The sequence below is a fragment of the Corythoichthys intestinalis genome, chromosome 10 (genome assembly GCF_030265065.1).
Source record: "Corythoichthys intestinalis isolate RoL2023-P3 chromosome 10, ASM3026506v1, whole genome shotgun sequence".
NCBI lineage: Eukaryota > Metazoa > Chordata > Actinopteri > Syngnathiformes > Syngnathidae > Corythoichthys > Corythoichthys intestinalis.
In genome coordinates this window covers 6,796,264-6,815,335 of record NC_080404.1, presented here as the reverse complement: position 1 = coordinate 6,815,335, position 19,072 = coordinate 6,796,264, and the positions used below count along the sequence as shown (strand labels likewise).

Genomic DNA, 19,072 nt, shown 5'->3' with positions numbered 1-19,072 from the left:
TGTGTTGCATTCAACATTCCCTGTGTTTCTTTTAAATTCTTTTAGGAGGTTTGTCAGCACGATGCCACTACTGTACCCACTATTCCTCAGCCATCATTGTGGCCTCTTTCCTTGTTCGCATTGAGCCTTTTTCTCAAACCTTTCAGACGCTGCAGGTAATACACAATGCAAATTTTAAGCACAGTTAATTCTGTCAATTCAATGTGAAAATTGTAGCATTCGGTAACTTTCATCTTTGATTCAATGAGTTGTTCATCATTCATTAAATTCATTTACCTCAATTTATAATAATTTAAAAAAGGTTCTGAAATTAAAATGAGCCGAAACATAGCAAAGTGAATAGATTTCTCGAGGTATGGACGGGCTCATTATTAGTAATTAGAAGGATTAAAATTCAAATCAGGTAGCTGCAATGAATACACATTTAAAATGAAATTCATTTTTAAATCTAAAAAACTGCCATTTCTGGAGAAATTACAATGGGGCTTTGCTGTGGTTTTTGCTGTGGTAGATACAGATCTCAGGTTGATTTGGGGACATTTCGGGGACACTTCCTGTTGATTTGGGGACATTTTGGAGACAGGTCCTGTTGATACTAGGACACTTCTTGTTGATTTGGGGACATTTCGAGGACACGTCTTGTCGATATAATGTCACTTCCAATTGACTTGGGGACATTTTGGCGACACGTCCTGTTGATATCAGGTCACTTCCTGTTGATTTGGGGATATTTGAAGGACATGTCTTGTTCATATAATGTCACTTTCTATTGATTTGGGGACATTTTGGCGACCCATCCTGATGATACTAGGTCCCTTCCTGTTGATTTGGGGACATTTCGGACACACGTCCTGTTGATACTAGGTCACTTCTTGTGGATTTGGGGACATTTCGGGGACACGTCTTGTCGATATAATGTCACTTCCTATTGATTTGGGGACATTTTGGTGACACGTCCTGTTGATATCAGGTCACTTCCTGTTGATTTGGGGTAGAGGTAGAGGGGTAGAGGTGCACGATAATTATCGGTCCGATAATAGGAATTATGACGTCATCCCAATAAATCCGATAACATTATATGTTATCGGCCCTATTAATAATATTTTTGGCATGGTGTCGGATTGTGATGTGTGCGTTTGTTTCCACTCCTGATTTTCTAGTATGCAAAGTTTTGTTACTGTCTTTGTTTTGTTCATTATAATAATGTTCATGTCATCATGAAAATTCTGGTTCGGTCAAGGCAAATCTATGCTGAATCAACCACTAGTATTTTTGACCTACAGGTGTTCAAAAACTCAGGTGAATATACATTGAAATATTATATATATATTATCGGTCATCATATCGGTATCGGCCTTGAGGAGCAGGAAGTTATCGATATCGGTTTCAAAAAATGAATATCGTGCACCCCTAATTTGGGGACACATACTGTTGATATTAGGTCACTTCTTGTGGATTTGGGGACATTTCGTGGACAAGTCTTGTCGATGTAATGTCACTTCCTATTAATTTGGGGACATTTTGGTGACACGTCCTGTTGATATCATATTACTTCCTGTTGCTTTGGGGACACGTCCTGTTGATATCAGGTCACTTCCTGTTGATTTGGGGACATTTCGGGGACAGGTCTTGTTGAAATAATGTCACTTGCTGTTGATTTGGAGACATTTTGGCGACACGTCCTGTTGATACCACGTCACTTGTTGTTGATTTGAGGACATTTCGGGGACATTTCCTGCTGATATCAGGTCACTTCCTGTTGATTTGGGGACATTTCGGGGACACATCCTGTTGATATAAGGTTACATCCTGTTGATTTGGGGACATTTCGGGGACACGTCTTGTCGATATAATGTCACTTCCTATTGATTTGGGGACATTTTGGTGACACGTCCTGTTGATATCAAGTCACATCCTGTTGATCTGGGGACACGTCCTGTTGATATCAGGTCACTTCTTGTGGATTTGGGGACATTTCGGGGACAAGTCTTGTCGATGTAATGTCACTTCCTATTGATTTGGGGACATTTTGGTGACACGTCCTGTTGATATCAGATTACTTCCTGTTGATTTGGGGACACGTCCTGTTGATATCAGGTCACTTGTTGATATTGTGACATTTCGGGGACACATCCTGTTGCATAGCTGTCAATGGCATAAACTTCCATGGGTGTGAGTGTAATGTCAATGGGCTGTCATGGTAAGTTTTTGGTAAAAAAAAATCACAACCACACAGGTTTTACTGCAACTGAAAATTAATGGGAAATTTGGACGTACATGGCTGTCAATGGCATCCCGTTAGAAATGAAATTTGGGGGAACTGTAAGTGTTTGCAAAATTCTGTATGCAAATTTTATGCACCTTACTGTCCTGGAAGTTTTCATGTGTAAATTTGATGAGGTCAAAAATTATGGGGCAAGTAGCGTTTAAAGTAGCGTTTAAAAAACATTAGGGCTGTCAAACAATTAAAATTTTTAAACGAGTTAATCACAGCTTAAAAATTAATTAATCGTAATTAATCGCAATTCAAACCATCTATAAAATATACCATATTTTTTTGTAAATTATTTTTGGAATGGAAAGATAAGACACAAGACGGATATATACATTCAACCTACGGTACATAAGTACTGTATTTGTTTATTATAACAATAAATCAACAAGATGGCATTAACATTGTTAACATTCTGTTAAAGCGATCCATGGATAGAAAGACTTGTAGTTCTTAAAAGATAAATGTTAGTAAAAGTTATAGAATTTTTATTTTAAAACCCCTCTTAATGTTTTTCTTTTAATAAAATTTGTAAAATTTTCAAACAAAAACTAAACTGGTAGCTAGCCATTGTTGATGTCAATAATTACTCAATGCTCATCGTGCTGAAACCCATAAAATCAGTCACACCCAAGCGCCAGCAGAGGGCAACAAAACACCAAAAAACACAGGTAACAAATGGACATGACACTATGCTGTCATTTTAATCTGTTTGAGCAGGGCATGTGCGTTAAATGCGTCAAATATTTTAACGTGATTAATATAAAAAAATAATTACTGTCCGTTAACGCGATAATTTTGACAGCCCTAAAAAAAAAAAAAAAACTTTTCGCACAAAAATGATGGTCATTTTGATATTTGAATGGTGACGGTCGGTCAAACAGTTTGGGCTGTGCGGCGCGCCGAAGAAACGCCATTCAAAAACATTAGAAAATGCAATTTCTGGAGAAATTACGATGGTAGTTTTGCGGTGATGGTTGGTATATCAGGTCACTTTCATTTGATATTGCATCACCTCCTTTTGACTTAGGGGCATAATGGGGTCACGTCCTTATGATTTGGGGTCATTTTGTGGTCACTTCCTGCTGATTTTAGTGCATTTAGGGTTAATTTCTTGTTTATATTGACCCAGATAGCAGAATATAACTGGAGCGGACATGGGCCAGATGTACTGCAAATTTTGGCCCAACCTCGTAAGACGGATCTGCTCCAGTGTCTTTTTGAACAATGGCCCAAACTCAGTAAGGAGTCACATGCCGGATTAGCAACCAGATTTGGGCCAGAACTGGTCCAAAGTAGCAGACACGACATCATTGTATGGCCCGGGAATGGCACACATTACCCAGTCTAGGCCAGATATGTATCAAAACCGTTTTCAGTATTAAATTTGGAGTCCATTTTGTTCAATGTGATATGTTTATATTGCAAATTAAATTGGTCTATTAAAAGCAATAATGACAACACTTCTTTTTCATGCCATTTATTAGCAGTTGCCTGCTATTGGGGGAGTCGCTTGCGTTGGAAATCAATAGGAGTGAATGGAAGTTTTTGTGCCATAAAAAAATGAATTTTGGCTATTGGAAATGAATGGGAAATTTGGCCCATTCGAAATGAATGGGTGTGTTTTTGACAAATTTTAGTGGAACCGTACATTTTTGGCAAAAAATGCATTCAACTTTTGTGGCCCTTAGTGTCCTGAATTCTTTGATGTGTCAATGATGTGATTTGGACAAGAATTGTAGGACAAGTAACGTTTTGTGTTCACTTAAAAAAAAAAATAAAGTTTTTGGGTGAACGGTCATTTTTGGGGTGTCAGATAAAAGACACTGTGTGTCGCATGAGAATTCTGGTCATTTTAGTGTATGAACGGGTCAGTGGGTCAAACGGTTTTGGCTTGGTGGCGCCCCAAAGACGCCGCCATTGAAAAAAAGCAGGAATATTTTAGATGGTAGCTTTTGTATTACATGCAAAGCTACCATCAATAAAAATGATTTTTACTATCTATGTATGTGTCTATCTAATGATAGCTACAAATTGATCAGTACAACCTGACTTCTACACACAAAGTCTACAGCTCACACGCATGCAAGAGGCATCATGGGGGGGGGGGGGGGGGGGGGGCATTTTGAATAATGAAATCGACAAATAAAAAATTCAGTTAGAACGATCCCGTGGCATGTAATCTCGTTTTTTTTTTTCGGGGTTTGGAAACAGATTGTGATTTCAATATATATGCAAATAATTGCAGGAGGCGTCTAAAACCATCCCATACAGATAGCCATCGAATTCGCAAATTTCCAATACAGCGTCCAAATTGATGATAATGAAAAGGCATGCATATTTGATAGTCAGAATAAAGTAATAAAGATGTTAGTCTGGTGAATTACTGTGCCTTTTTGTCTACTGAGGCGAACAACAGCCGTGTTGTAATATCCATAACTGGATTCATCTCTGTAACCAGTTTTATCAATATTTAAGCTATTTTCATTCATTTCAATGATTGTTTTATTCTAAATTACATTCCCTCTCATGAGATTTTGATCTCAGATTATAGAAATTTATGGATGGATGAAAAGCTTCCTTTGTCCTCAGCGTGGTTCACTTCTCTGACTTCTGTAATAAAGTAACATTACATCAATTTTTCACTTTTTGTCTTTGCTTCTCAAAGGGAGGATTTGATATCCCGGAGCGGATGTTTTATAGTGTAAACAAGGAATGGGAGTCAGCCTCTCGAGATAACATGAGTGATGTCAGAGAGCTGATTCCGGAGTTTTTCTACCTACCAGACTTCCTGCTGAATTCCAACCACTTGCTGCTGGGTCAGGCTCCAAAATCGGATCCTCTTGATTCATGAAATGACACTACACAAATCATAACTGTGATAGACTGTGACAATTTGGTTACTACTGTAGTCGGTTTTATCACTTTGAACTATAATGTGTTTACTTCACAAGTGTGTGATCTTTGCATTGATAAATTTTCACAAATAGGTTAATATACCATATCTGTAATATAGCTCTATTATTGTTAACATGCTGTTTTCCCTCTTCACCTTCTCTACAGGCTGCATGGAGGATGGAAATGCTCTTGGAGACGTGGAGCTGCCGGCATGGGCCAAAGATGACCCTCAGGAGTTCATTAGAATCCAGCGTGAGGTCAGTGACCTCATTCCCTCACTTTTGGACACAGCTGTTTAAGTAATTTATGAGGACTTTACCCATAACACCTATTGATGCTTAGTATAACTGGACTTAAACAGACTTAAACCTAATGATTTAATCATAGGCAGAGTTTGACTTTTGTGGGAGGGGGACAAAGCATATTGATGACCCTGAAACACAGTGTCAGCAATAAATTTAAGTTATATACAGTATATATGTACTGTATATGGCGGAAAACACTCAGGTGACTTGAAGTTCCGCTCTGAGTCCCCATTGGCCAATTTCAAAATTGTCCTATATGCATGTGTGTTACATCCTTGGAAAGCTTAAAATCTCAATTTTCTGGGGGAAGAAATATTTTGAACAGGGAGGCATTTAAAAAAAAAATCTAAACCCTAACTCGGGGTGAGAGTGTAAGAGAGCTAAGAACGTACGTTTGGTCTCATTGTTGGTAGGGACGATATAACAGCATAACCTGCATGTACACATTTTGTTGGGGATGGGACATTAATAAGACTAAACAGACTGGGTGAACGGCGGTCAGGGCTGCATTTCTCTCCAATAAGAACCTAATTAATTGATAGGCTTGATGATTGATGCAAAATGAATCTGTATTGACCCTATACTAACTTTCACACTGCAAATTTACAGTATAACATCGTAATCTGATAATTAAAAAAAAAAAATCTAGTCGAATGATCTTGTTTTGAGTTTTAAAGGCTTGTTAACAGATTAATGCGTCAGATTCTTCCACTTTTAGTGAATATTACCATTTGCTCTTATTAAGACTACACATCTAAAAGTCGGTCATTTTTTCTCCTAAATCACGAAAAAAAATGCTTTCAAATAATGTTTTGAACGATAGCTATTCTTGAATTAAGAACATTTTTTTCTTTTCTTTTTTTTCTTTAACCTGTCCTGTTCAGCTGCTTGACACAGAGAATGGAGATCTGAGTGTCCGATTGGACTAAGCAGTTTTAATGTATCACATGGGACTATGACATACTCCCATTGTGATCATTCAACGTACCTTGTTTATTAGGAGAAAGCAGCGAACAGGATGGGTTTTGGGGGAACAGAAGAAAAGAAGGAGAGAGACGGTAGCACAAACAACAACAAATACATTAAACGCCTACACTAACTATGAATATGTTGGTGCTATTGTTAGCTTGTTGTATTTTTGAATTAAGAACATTTATGACAAACAAGTTTTTTTTCTTTTATCAAATATACAAACCTTTTGTTTAAAATCAGTCTGTTAAGCTTATTTTCAGCTAGCTATTAAAAAATCTGAGTAAAATTTACTTGAAACACTGGCAGATAATTTCGTAAATTTCTTGTAGATTTACACTGAAAACAAGGGAACTTAATTTTTTCTTCTTTTCTTTCAGTATTAAGGAGGTGGGTTTTTGCGGTGCATATGTATTGGTTCAGGTGATAAACCGTTTGATTCAAACCTTTGTTTTCAAAAGCTACTAAAGAAAAACTTCCAGAATAAAAGTCTGGATGTTATTAGGAAATTTAAATTGCATTATTTGAACACAAATTATATTAACATACACAAGAAATACAAACTTGTTAATTATCTCTTAAGTATCCAGGAATGCAAAAAAAAAACAAAACAAAACAAAAAACATTTGTCTTAATACCACTCATAATTGTCTGTCTAAATAAATTAAATACAACTAAAAATATTTCTTAGTCAGGGAATAACAAAAACTAGGCCTGCAAGCAGGACTGAACGGGCCCTCGCAATCTAGCGCAACTCGGACGTCACGCAACTCGGACTGTGTGCAGGTCAGGGTGTTGGCAGATGCTCCTCTCTAATCATCTCATTAGAACATAACATGCTCGAAAGTCGCCTATTTACATTCCCACACCCAAGAGATAAAAACCCCTATTGGAGAGAGTACTACAAAAAAGGAGCCACTACTGAGCTGTGCAGCCAAGCCCTTATTCAAAACCAAAATTAATCTTCTAACTGGGCCAATTCGACGAAGTGTGCCAAATATTGTGGCTATATAAGCTGCCTGAGTCTTTGAAAAAAAATATTTCCTTTAAATGGCGAATAAAGGGTCGTCACGGCAACAGACAGAGACACGTGGACATGGGCTGTAAATAAGTATTACAATAGGTCTTCAAATTACAATGACCAACCTGAAAAGAACTGGACATGTATTGGAAAAACGAGTGACTTTCTATTGCCACTAGTTGGCGCTGTAGGGTTGATGCAAATGATCTCTACAAGGCCCTTCAGGGTATGACTCTCAACAAGCACGGGAAGTTTGGCGCAGATATGTTGTATATCTGCCGAGTTATGACTGTTCAAAGTTTTTGGAGAGAAAAATTGTTGACAGTCATTTTCACTTTCCTGTTTGGACCCCTCCGCTTCAACGAAACTTCAATATTTTTCATCAGGCACCTGAAGACAGGTCTTAAGCCTTCCCTTATGCAGGTTTGAGGTCAACAGATTTTTTTTCCTTGGAGGAGGAACCTGTCTCGTAAAAAAAGGCATTTCCTGTTCTCACTAGGGGGCGCTAGGCCTAATGGGTAATATTTCAATGCACTCGTGTTAAGGGTGGGATGTCGCACATACATGCCAGATATGAAAAAGATGGAACGTTGTGTGAAGGAACTATTAGTCATTTACTGAATTTGTCATTTTGCCGAAAAAATGGCCGACTTTGGCACCCCGCCCAGGTCAGGCCCGTGAATGAAAACACACCATTTTGATAACTTAAGATTTCATATGCCTCATGAACAGTCTCGCCAATTTTGAGAATGATCAAACTAATTCCCTAGGTGCCAAGGTGTAAAATGTGCACACTGTAAATCGATAAAAATTTCACATTCAATCCAAAATACCCGATTTCCTGTTGGGTTTGGAATATGCATGCAAGAGACTTTTTGGAGCAGTTTTGTACAAGGTATCGACTCTCCGAATTTCATCCCTCTACGTTGAAAAAACCTAAATGGAGAGGCCTTTTTGAAAATTTCAAGGGGGCGCCACTGAGCCATTTTGTTACATGTTTTCGTAACGTTGCAAGATTATTGAACGTTATGCAAAGCCACATGTATGTCCAAATTTTTGTGAGTTTTCGTGCATGTTCAAGCCTCCAAATGTAAACTCCTACTGTGAACCGATAAAAATTTCACATTCGATCCAAAATACCCGATTTCCTGTTGGATTTGGAATACGGGTGCAAGAGACTTTTTGGAGCAGTTTTGCACAAGGTATCGACTCCCCAAATTTCATCACTCTCTGTTAAAAAAACCTAATAGGAAACGCCTTTTTGAAAAATTCAAGGGGGCGCCACTGAGCCATTTTGCTACATGTTTTCGTAACATTGCAAGATTATCGAACGTTATCTAAAGCCGCATGTATGTGCAAATTTGTACAAGTTTTTGTGCATATTCAAGCCTCCAAATGTAAACTCCTACTGTGAACCCATGAAAATTTCACATTCGATCCAAAATACCCGATTTCCTGTTGGATTTGGAATATGGGTGCAAGAGACTTTTTGGATCAGTTTTGCATAAGGTATCTACTCCCCAAATTTCCTTGCTCTATGTTGAAAAAACCCAATAGGAAAGGCCTTTTTTAAAACTTCTTTCTGTCGCCACTAGTTGGCACTGTAGAGTTGATGCAAATGACCCCTACAAGAACCTTCAGGGTATGACTCTCAACAAACACGGGAAGTTTGGCGCAGATATGTTGTATATCTGCCGAGTTATGACTGTTCAAAGTTTTTTGCGTGACAAATTGTTGACGTTCATTTTCACTTTCCTGTTTGGACCCCTCCGCCTCAACGAAACCTCAATATTTTTCATCAGGCACCTGAACACAGGTCTTAAGGCTCCCCTGATGCAGGTTTGAGGTCAACAGATTTTTTTCCCTTGGAGGAGGAACCTGTCTCGTAAAAAAAGGCATTTCCTGTTCTCACTAGGGGGCGCTAGACCTAATGGGTAATATTTCAATGCACTCGTGTTAAGGGTGGGATACCACACATACATGCCAAATATGAAAAAGATTGAACGTTGTGTCAAGGAACTATAAGTCATTTACTGAATTTGTCATTTTGCCGAAAAAATGGTCGACTTTGGCACCACGCCCAGGTCAGACCCGTGAATGAAAACGCACCATTTTCAAAACTTAAGATTTCATATGTCTCCTGAACAGTCTCACCAATTTTGAAGATGATCCAACTAACTCCCTCGGCGAAAAGGTCTCAAATGTGCACCCTGTAAATCGATAAAAATTTCATATTTGATCCAAAATAACCGATTTCCTGTTGGGTTTGGAATATGCGTGTAAATGCTTTTTTGGAGCGGTTTTGGACAAGGTATAGACCCCCCAAATTTCATTGCTCTACGCTGACAGACCCTAATGTTATAGGCCAATTTTAAAATTTCAAGGGGGCGCCACTGAGCCATTTTGTTATATTTTTTTGCAACGTTGCAAAATTATCGAAATTTACAATTTTCCGGACGTATGTGCAAATTTTGGTGACTTTTCGTGCATGTTCAGGCCTCCAAATTGGCCGTTTTCATTTGCCCTGAAAAAAAAAAATAAAAAAAAAAATAAAAAAAAAAATAATCCTTTGCAAAACAATAGGGCCTTCGCACGCTTAGTGCTCGGGCCCTAATAAATAAAAATTGAGCCTTCTTTCAGGAAAAACACTCCTGCTTTTGTTCACAAGCACAGCCAAACTCAACACAAAATGAAAGCTCCTTTGGGCTGCGTTAAGACCACATAAGCAAGATAAAAATAAAAACTGGGGAGAAGGAGGTAAATCTTGGTACACTAAGTTTCTTACAGCTCAGCAGAGTTCACTATATTTCTCAGTTCAATTAACATTAACATAGTAGAAAACACATACAGAAGGACAGTTCTCCCAAGCAGCTTCCTACTCTGTTTGCAAGTTCACACTCAACTGCGATGCAGGACAGACTTTCAGTAGCAAAATTAGTGGTGCGTTTCATAACAATTACGCTTTACAGTGCTTACAGCGGGCTGCTGGCCGAAAAAAACTTCTACTATAACTCCCATGTAACGTAATTCTGTACTGTGAGAGTTGAGTATGTGTGTGTGTGTTGGGAGGGATCAATCATCAGCCAATCAAACGTGCGTTTGAGGAAAAAAACATGGACTGGCTCATTCAGCAAGCGAAAAATCGGTAAATGTAAGTCTGAAAATAATTCACTTAATAATGGTAGGGTCAATTCTATCGTTACAACATATGGGAAGACAATCTAGATGACCTACGTATATAACTTAAGACATTATCTAATGCAAATAAGGTTGCTTAAAAGTTGGTGGGGACAATTTGAGCCTCCTGAAAAGTTGGTAGTGTAGCCCTTGGAGAGAGCATAATTAAAGACACCATGATTTTAACGAGATATTATCGCGTACTTACCTTGTGTCGATCCAGAAACTCCAGTGTAGCATGTCTCACCAAGTGTCAAGACACAGCTGTGAATGGCCACAGCTGTACTTTTTTCTGTTATGGGTGAAACACGGTAATATAACAAGGGTTGCGACGCAGAAATCGCAGACATCAAGAAGTGGTCGAGATTGTCTTTGTCAAATATTTAACCTTTTAAACGTTTTTTTTTTTTTTTTTTTTTTGGGTCAAATATATATCATCTAAAATATCGAGGAAAATACGACAGTAACAAAAAAAAATACAATTAAGCGATAGTTATGAGGTAAATATCCATGACCTATTTAAAGACACTGTATTTTTCATTGTGACATAATTTGTTCAAAAGTTTAAAATATGCGAGTGAATAATTTTATAAAGTCGTTTTTTTTTAAAAAACTAAATATTACACATCAATTAATGATTCTAAGATAAAAATAATAGATATTTCGAATAATAAATATAATCACTTACCTTCGTTTTGTGGCTGGGTTGAAACAAAAGCGGTTGCGCGGTGTCTGTAAACGGGGGTCTCCAGGGTAAAACGGACAAATCAAAAATAGTTTGGGGGCTTAATGCGCCATGAAACCGCTATGGCAGCATATATACATATTGTTCTATCAAACACAACAGTTCTTTTGGCTTAAAATACGACAGTTTATTTTAAAGAGGGGTGCAAGAACAGAAACTGCTTTTTCAGCTTCGTCTGTGTTTTCCGCCCTATACATCTTCACACAGTTCGTGTTCAATCCTCGGTTCAAACTCAGTTGTTTGTCAAAGCCTTTTAAAGTTTAGGTTTAAAGAAACTCTAAATATCCATCTTGCCTCCTCAAGTGTAGTTTTGGCTAAGCATAGCAAAGGACCATCGCTAAGGTGTTGTCACATGATCTGTTCGAAAAACCATTTTGACCAATTATGAAGTACTTTGTAGGATCCTTGTTTTATTTGATTCATTTTTGTTGTTTGTTTTATTGCTTTACAACTTTTATAGGCAACATTTTAACGGCTAGGTCTTTATTTTAAAGGGGAAGTTCAGAATTGCTTACTTTAGGCTTAATCTTCAAGTTAGCAGGGTTTAATTCGTCGGTGGAGTTGATTTCAACAAATTCCGTACAGTTTGTCAGTTATTATGTTAGTTTTAGGGCTCCGGAGTGGTGAAGCTTGCGCCAGTCATTGGTGCCTGCTTAGCATGCCAATACAAATGATATTAACAGATATAACATAGTCAAATAAATTCAAAATGCAGATCCTTGTTCCAAGACCCATGCAGCCAAAATAATGTCACATCAAACTGCTGTAATTCATATCTTTCTACAGGATTATTTTTTTTTAGATTAGTAATGCCACCAAAATAGAGAGGAGTGAGGAGTGCTTCGGCCACTTGTGCTCCGTCTGCTGAGAAGTCCCTTTTGTTCCCACAAAAAAAAACAAAAAAATTTAAAAAATAGCGGTGAAAAAACTGATGTGATTTCACTCCGCCCTGCTTGCCTAGACAGCCTGTTCCCTGCAGAGCTGCTGGATTACAAATGTTGCTGTTCATTCTACAATTACTGACTCTTTGATTATTGATTATTATTGATATTGTTGATTATTGATCTTGGATTATTGATTATCATTGATATTGTTGATTATTGAATCTCATGTGTGCATATGTTGTTTTGTTTTCTATTGGTATGCTAAGCAGGCACCATTGACTCGCTCTAGATTAGCCACTCTGAAGCCTTGAAACTAACACATAACTAATAAACTGCAAGGCTTTAAAGGCTTAAAAAAAAAAAATCAACTCCACAAACTATTTAAACCACCGCTAACTCAAACATTAAGCCTATGTCAAAAATTATGAACTTCCCCTTTAAATTAATTTATAGGAAAGTCGCACGCAATGACATTTTTTGGTCACTGGGGTGGGGACAGGGGCGGACTGGGACTAAAAAGCAGCCCTGGACTTTGACTCAGCCCAGCCCATAAGAATCGCTATACGAAGGGAAACACAGACCCCATAGGGGGGTCCGGGAACATGCCCCTCCCGGGAGAATTTTTTTTTTTTTTTTTACATTTTATTGTAAAATGCACCAATTTCGTGCACTTTGAGAGAAAAATGAAGAAAATGTGTCTAGACTGTGACTGTCTGACTACGGGCGCTCAAAGTACTGCAAGGCTGAACTGGAGTTGGATTCATTTTCTGTACTAGCTCTATGATCAACCTGAATAAACAAATGAAAGAATTTATTTTTCAAAGCAAGTTTTATGTATCCAATTGATTATAATATATCTCTATAGATCTCTGTCTATAAAATGACTTCATTGTTTATGCCATAATTCAGTGGTCTCCAAACTATTCCACATAGGGCTGCGGCGGGCGCAGGATTTCATTCCAACAAAACAAGACAAAACCTCTGCACCAATCTGGTGTCTTACAAGTGTAATCAGTTGATTGCAGTCAGGTGCTGCTTGTTTTAGCAGAAACTTCATTGGTTAAACTGTCGGTACTCGATCGGTTAAAACAAAAACCAGGCCCCACAGCGGCCCTTGAGGACCGGTTTGGAGACCCTTGCCATAATTAATCTTGCCATACAAATAATAAATTTCAATGAAAATACAATACACATTTCAAGACAAATCCTGTATACATAAACTTCATTGGAAAGTATTAACCAGAAAACAAAACGATATATAAATGATTAATAATGTATATAACATCAATTTAACTACCTAAACTTTAAAGTAAAACCATTCATTTTATTAATATTTTGTTATATTTCTTCTGAATTAATATTGCTATGCTGCGTGTGCATACATTGTTTTACGGCTAAAATATTTTTTCTTAGGAGAGGGATAGTAGGACTAGCATACTGTAACTTGACACGATTGCAAACGGGTACATCGACTAGCTGGCACTAAACCTTTAATTGTCATTTATTTGATTTAAAATGTAGCTACCTGATGGATAACAATTGCCAGTTTACAGAGCAAGTAACCCTCTTCATCCCAATTTACTTGCCCTGCGCTTGTCTGGGGAACTTCCAACAGTTTATCGTTGCCCCCTCCCTCTTCTTTTCTCTCTCCCAGCACCGTCTGCACGTCAGAGCGGCTGCAGCTCCCTCTCACCATCGCCGGGAGCTGAGCTGTTGTTACCCGACGTGGCCGTTGCAGCCAGACTGCTGCTTGCGAAAATATTTGTCGATTTATGACATTTTAATGCTTGACTCTCCAGTTTCTTTAATTTTTTTCTCTCTAACCTTCTCCGCGCCACCCTGCTCTTTTCAGTTGTTTTGCCATCACCATCCATATTGTGCATTAACACTCGTCGCTATTTTGCTTCCACAAGGAAGGAACCAATGAAGGCTACTCTGTGCTTTCGTCGTTCCTAGTTTATCAGATTGGCGGTGAAAAACCAGGCGCATTGCTGCCACCTGTCGGATTGGATGCGAACTGTAGATAATCCGAGGATAGGGGGGATAAAAACAGTGATGCATAATGAATGGCGGCCGCCGGCCGTCCAGGGCACCGGCCGTTCTGTGATCCTCCAGAACCCACAGATTACCAGTCCGCCCCTGGGTGGGGAAGTGGGAGGTCGCTGCCCCCCTGTCCCCCCTCAATCTCCGCCTATGGTGTTAATACAACAATGACCCACTGTAAGAGGCTCAGTGTTGTAGTGCTGGTTACATGCAGTTTTTCTTTTTCCTTTATTTATTTATTTTTAAAATTTTTAAACAAACACTCACACACGCATGCAAACACACAAGCTGTATTATTTCTGTGTTCTAATTTGTTTCTTATAATGGTCACTTTTCATTGAAAAGTGCAAACAACAACTCCATTCAGCACAACCCAATGCAGGCCTTTTCTTTTTCCCATAATGCATCATGTCTGCAGACTCCCTTTGCGCTTTCTCGGTTGGATCACTGCTCTTTGTTTTACTCTGCTTGATGCTTCCTTTTTTTCATCTATCCCGGGGCCATTTGAACTGTTATCATAGCACAATCTACTGAACCATGCTCATAAAATTAGTAACTTTTAGAAATGTTTTTTCCTCTGTACACAAATTGAATCAGGACAATATACCTTCATTATGAGATTTTTTTGAGGTGTTTCTTCCAGGGTGGGATTATTAAGAATATTTGCCACCATGCTGCAGGCCATTATGTCCTATTTTTCCTTATTAACTCCTCAAAACCACACACTGGATAATTCTGCACAAATCTTTCTTTAATTCAAACACGGTGGTTAGCACATATGTACGTAACTTTGCAGCAACTGACTTCTAAATGGGCTTTTCGAGAAAATGATCTTTGTAATTTGATTGCTTGTGCATTCTAAAAACAGTGATGCTAAAGTTGTATATTAAAAGTTTGACTGATGACTTTGGCCTCACTGTTATAATGAAGCTTTGGTTGGCAGTGCATAACTTTTTTTTGTTTGTACCAGGCCTTAGAAAGTGACTACGTGAGTTCTCACCTCCACTTGTGGATTGACCTGATCTTTGGGTACCGACAACAAGGTCCGGCTGCTGTTGAAAGCATCAACACATTCCATCCTTACTTTTACGCTAAGAGAGGCCGTCAAGATGATAAGGATCCACTCATTAAGAGCACTATAATGGGATATGTCAGCAACTTTGGCCAGATTCCCAAACAGGTAAAAAAAAAAAGTGTAAAAAATTTTGCTTTGACTTGAAACATGAAATCTCGTGTCCTCACCGTAGCTCTTCAACAAACCTCATCCACCTCGTAGCAGTACAAAGAAAGACGGGCCAACGCCGCCTCATCCAACTCCATTTTTCTTCAATCTCAACAAATTAAAGACGGCTGTAGAACCGTTTAGAGGTAAGTGCGACCCACTCTGTTCTGGTTCACTAAGCAATTACATTTTCAAGAATATTTGTTGTATTCATGAATCGGTTAATTGAAATTGTATGAAGTATTTTTTATGCATTTATTTAATTAAATAACTGGTTAATTGATTGAAAATTATTCAAATTAACAGCAAAAACATTTTAAGCACTTAATTAATCAAATAATTGGTTAATGTATGCAAGGGTGTAGGTTTGAGCTCAACATTGGTTGGAACGATATAACAGCATAATCTGCATGTACACTTTTTGCTGGGGGCGGGCCATTAATAAGAACAAAGAGATTCTCACAGATATGAACCTAAATAATTGGTAAGCTAAATGATCAATGCAAAATAAATGTGTGTTAAGTTAACTAAAGTGCCTATGACAGCAAAAAGCATGTTTATTTCATATTTCACGCAGTATTTCATGCTCATGAATGAAATGGACCGCTTGGATGTGTGTGGAAGCGATCGATATATTTATTCTATTTTTTGAATCCCGCGCCGTTAAAAATGAGTGACTTCCTGGATTTACGAAGAATGCTAATGTGACGTCAGCGGGATAAACATCTTCAGTATACGGCCAATACTACAGTATGCAGGACGACTGCGGATTCAGCTGATTTGGGGGATTATTTCGTTTATTTTTCGCATTACGCCAGCCCAGTGTGCTGCAGGCTTTTGTTGCTGCACCAGGGAGAGGCTTGTGAGCCTTTTTGGGTTTCAAAAAGTTCCTGTTCACCGCTGGTAATGGCCAAAACAAGTCCAACAACTGTTGGACCATTGTGAGGTTAGTAAGCTACGTGTTTTATATTATATCAAATACTAGGATCATGGCACACGTTTTAATAAGGAGGTGGCTTGCAATGTGTGGGTGAACTGAAAATACTCCCTGTCCAGCAAGAAGGCCACATGTCCGACAAGCTGCGGCTTCTCCCACACCATGTTCGCCGGCCGATAAAGGTGTGCCCGCCGAGAATGCGCTTTCCTCTGCTTGGCCATGAGCAGCACCCCGCTCCGACGTCGGCCGGTTTGTCCTCCGGTTTGAATGGGCTATTTTCGACGTTCATTCCCGGCGACGACCACTCCCGTAGCCCTAGGAGAACAACCCTCTTTCCTCTGTCTCCGAAGCCGGGGCAGGGAAATGACAAAAGTCGGACTAACTTCGATGGCATAAAATATCGTTCGGGAGAGGAAGAAGTTGCCAGTTTTGAACATTATGCAGTAATTTTGCCCTGTCGTACTGAATAAATGCATTTTTAATATTTCATATTCCATTTAGCACAATACTATTATTTGTCATGACCATACCAATTATTTAGCAATTGGGGAAAAAATACTTAGATAAAAAGAATATCCTGTAAAAATACTGGAGTAGCGATATTGAAACATTCATGACATTTTACTCCTCTCTGTCATATTTTCCTCGTTCTGAATCTTCCCCCTCAATGGGCTGAATTCTAAATCAGATGAAATTGTGACCCTGCTGACGTCATTATCCAGCTGGAGACACTAGAGCGCTATAATGACAGGCGTAAACAGCAGAGTAAAAGACTAATTTTTGTTATCTGCGCTTTGCCAAATTGTTGTATATAGTCGAATCGTCTCAAAATATAATTCTAATTCACATAATAATGCTATTTAATATTTTTTTATGTGTAATAGGCACTTTAAAATCTGTATTGACTTAAAAGGTAAAACTCGACTGTGCTTTTGTCCACAAAGCACAGCTAAACTCAAGAAAAAAAAAACGTTTTACCTCGACAATGAATAATGCATGATTATCTGAAAAAATGTCTGCATAGGCTGCAAATAGAAATATTTTAAAGAAATAATGTAGAAAATAAATAAATACATTTACCGTAATTTTCGCACTATTAGGCGCACATGACTATCAGCCGCCACCCGCCAAATTTGACATGAAAACGGCATTTGTTCATAGATAAGCCCCAATGGACTATAAGCTGCAGCTGTCCTCACTGTATTATGGGATAGTTACATCAAAAGATATCAACCGGTAACACTTTATTGGACAGCGGCATCATAAGACTTATAAGACCAAATGAACCACCATCTTTGCTTCAAGAAGCTTCATTTGGCCATCACTGTTCCCTTGAGTGAGACAGTCAACCTCTGCTACAACTTGCTGTCGACACTTTTATCATCCAACATGCTTCCTAGGATGCATTGCAGCGCTCCAGATGTAAATAACAAATCAAAATTCATGTTCTGTGCTAATTATTTATTCAGTTACTGTTCTAGTTGTTTCATTAATTGCTAGTTATGGAATTTGGTAACACTTAATATGACAGTGGCGCCATCAAACTGTCATAAGACCATCAGAATTATGACATGACACTGCCATGAGCATTAATGAATGCTTATGACAGATGTCATTTTGTGTCATCCGGCAAATTATCTCCCTTTTGAATGTAAAAGATCCGAGTTGGACATAAGTGGAGTTAGTGACATCATTTGCCGGATGACACTTAATGACATCTGTCATGAGCATTCATTAATGCCCATGATAATGTCATGTCATAATTCTGATGGTCTTATGAAAGTCTTACGACGCCGCTGTCAAATAAAGTGTTACCTATTAACCCAAATAAATCAACAAATAAGCTGCACTGGACTATAAGCCGCAGGATTCAAAATGGGGGGAAAAGTAGCTTATAGTCCAAAAATTACGGTATGTTTGAGGGAAAAAAATGGACCGGCACATTTAGAAAGTGAAAATGGGTAAATGTAAGTCTGAACATAATGAGAATAATTGACTTAATAATGGTAGGGTCAACTGTATTGTTTCAACATATGGCAAGACAATCTAAATTATCTATATAACTGAAGTCATTATATAATACAAATAAGGTTGCTTAAAAGTTGGTGGGGACAATTTGAGCATCCTGAAAAATTGCAAGTGTTACAGTATGTCCCTAGTTTCTTAATGTCCCTATGGAAACCTACTACCTTGAATGTATGTACTAAAGTGTGTGTGTGTGACTTGTTACTTTGAATATCACATGAGAAAAAAAAAAAAATCAAGGTTTTCAACCGCGAGATCAGAGTCCATATCTAAATTCAATGAAGATCTGCAGTATTCTGACTATATGCTGTCACATCCTATATAAAATGTAAAGATTAAAGACAGCAGTTACTCCAGTAATTGCTACAATGCAGAATATAGCATGCAATAATTGTCATCTTGATCTGCCACCACTTTGTGTTGCTCACCGCCTTTATTTTATATCACACCATTTGACGCCAATTATTATATACAAGATGTGTCCCGGGCTCCTGGGGATCGTTGTATCAGTGCGAGAGCATCCATATTTTAATTTACACTATGGAAGGCACTATCTGTTAGAACTACGACATGG

General features: G+C 38.3%; 1 protein-coding gene across 8 annotated transcripts in view; it reads left to right on the top strand.

The window, feature by feature from the left end:
• The window catches only part of wdfy4 (WDFY family member 4), a 148,922-nt gene that overhangs the window by 115,356 nt on the left and 14,494 nt on the right, over positions 1-19,072 (top strand). For all 8 annotated transcript variants that reach the window (XM_057848417.1, XM_057848419.1, XM_057848424.1 and 5 more), the window contains 5 exons: positions 46-155; positions 4,941-5,091; positions 5,336-5,427; positions 15,285-15,494; positions 15,562-15,682. In XM_057848417.1, the coding sequence (XP_057704400.1) occupies positions 46-155; positions 4,941-5,091; positions 5,336-5,427; positions 15,285-15,494; positions 15,562-15,682 (684 nt within the window). The remainder of the gene's footprint in view (positions 1-45; positions 156-4,940; positions 5,092-5,335; positions 5,428-15,284; positions 15,495-15,561; positions 15,683-19,072) is intronic.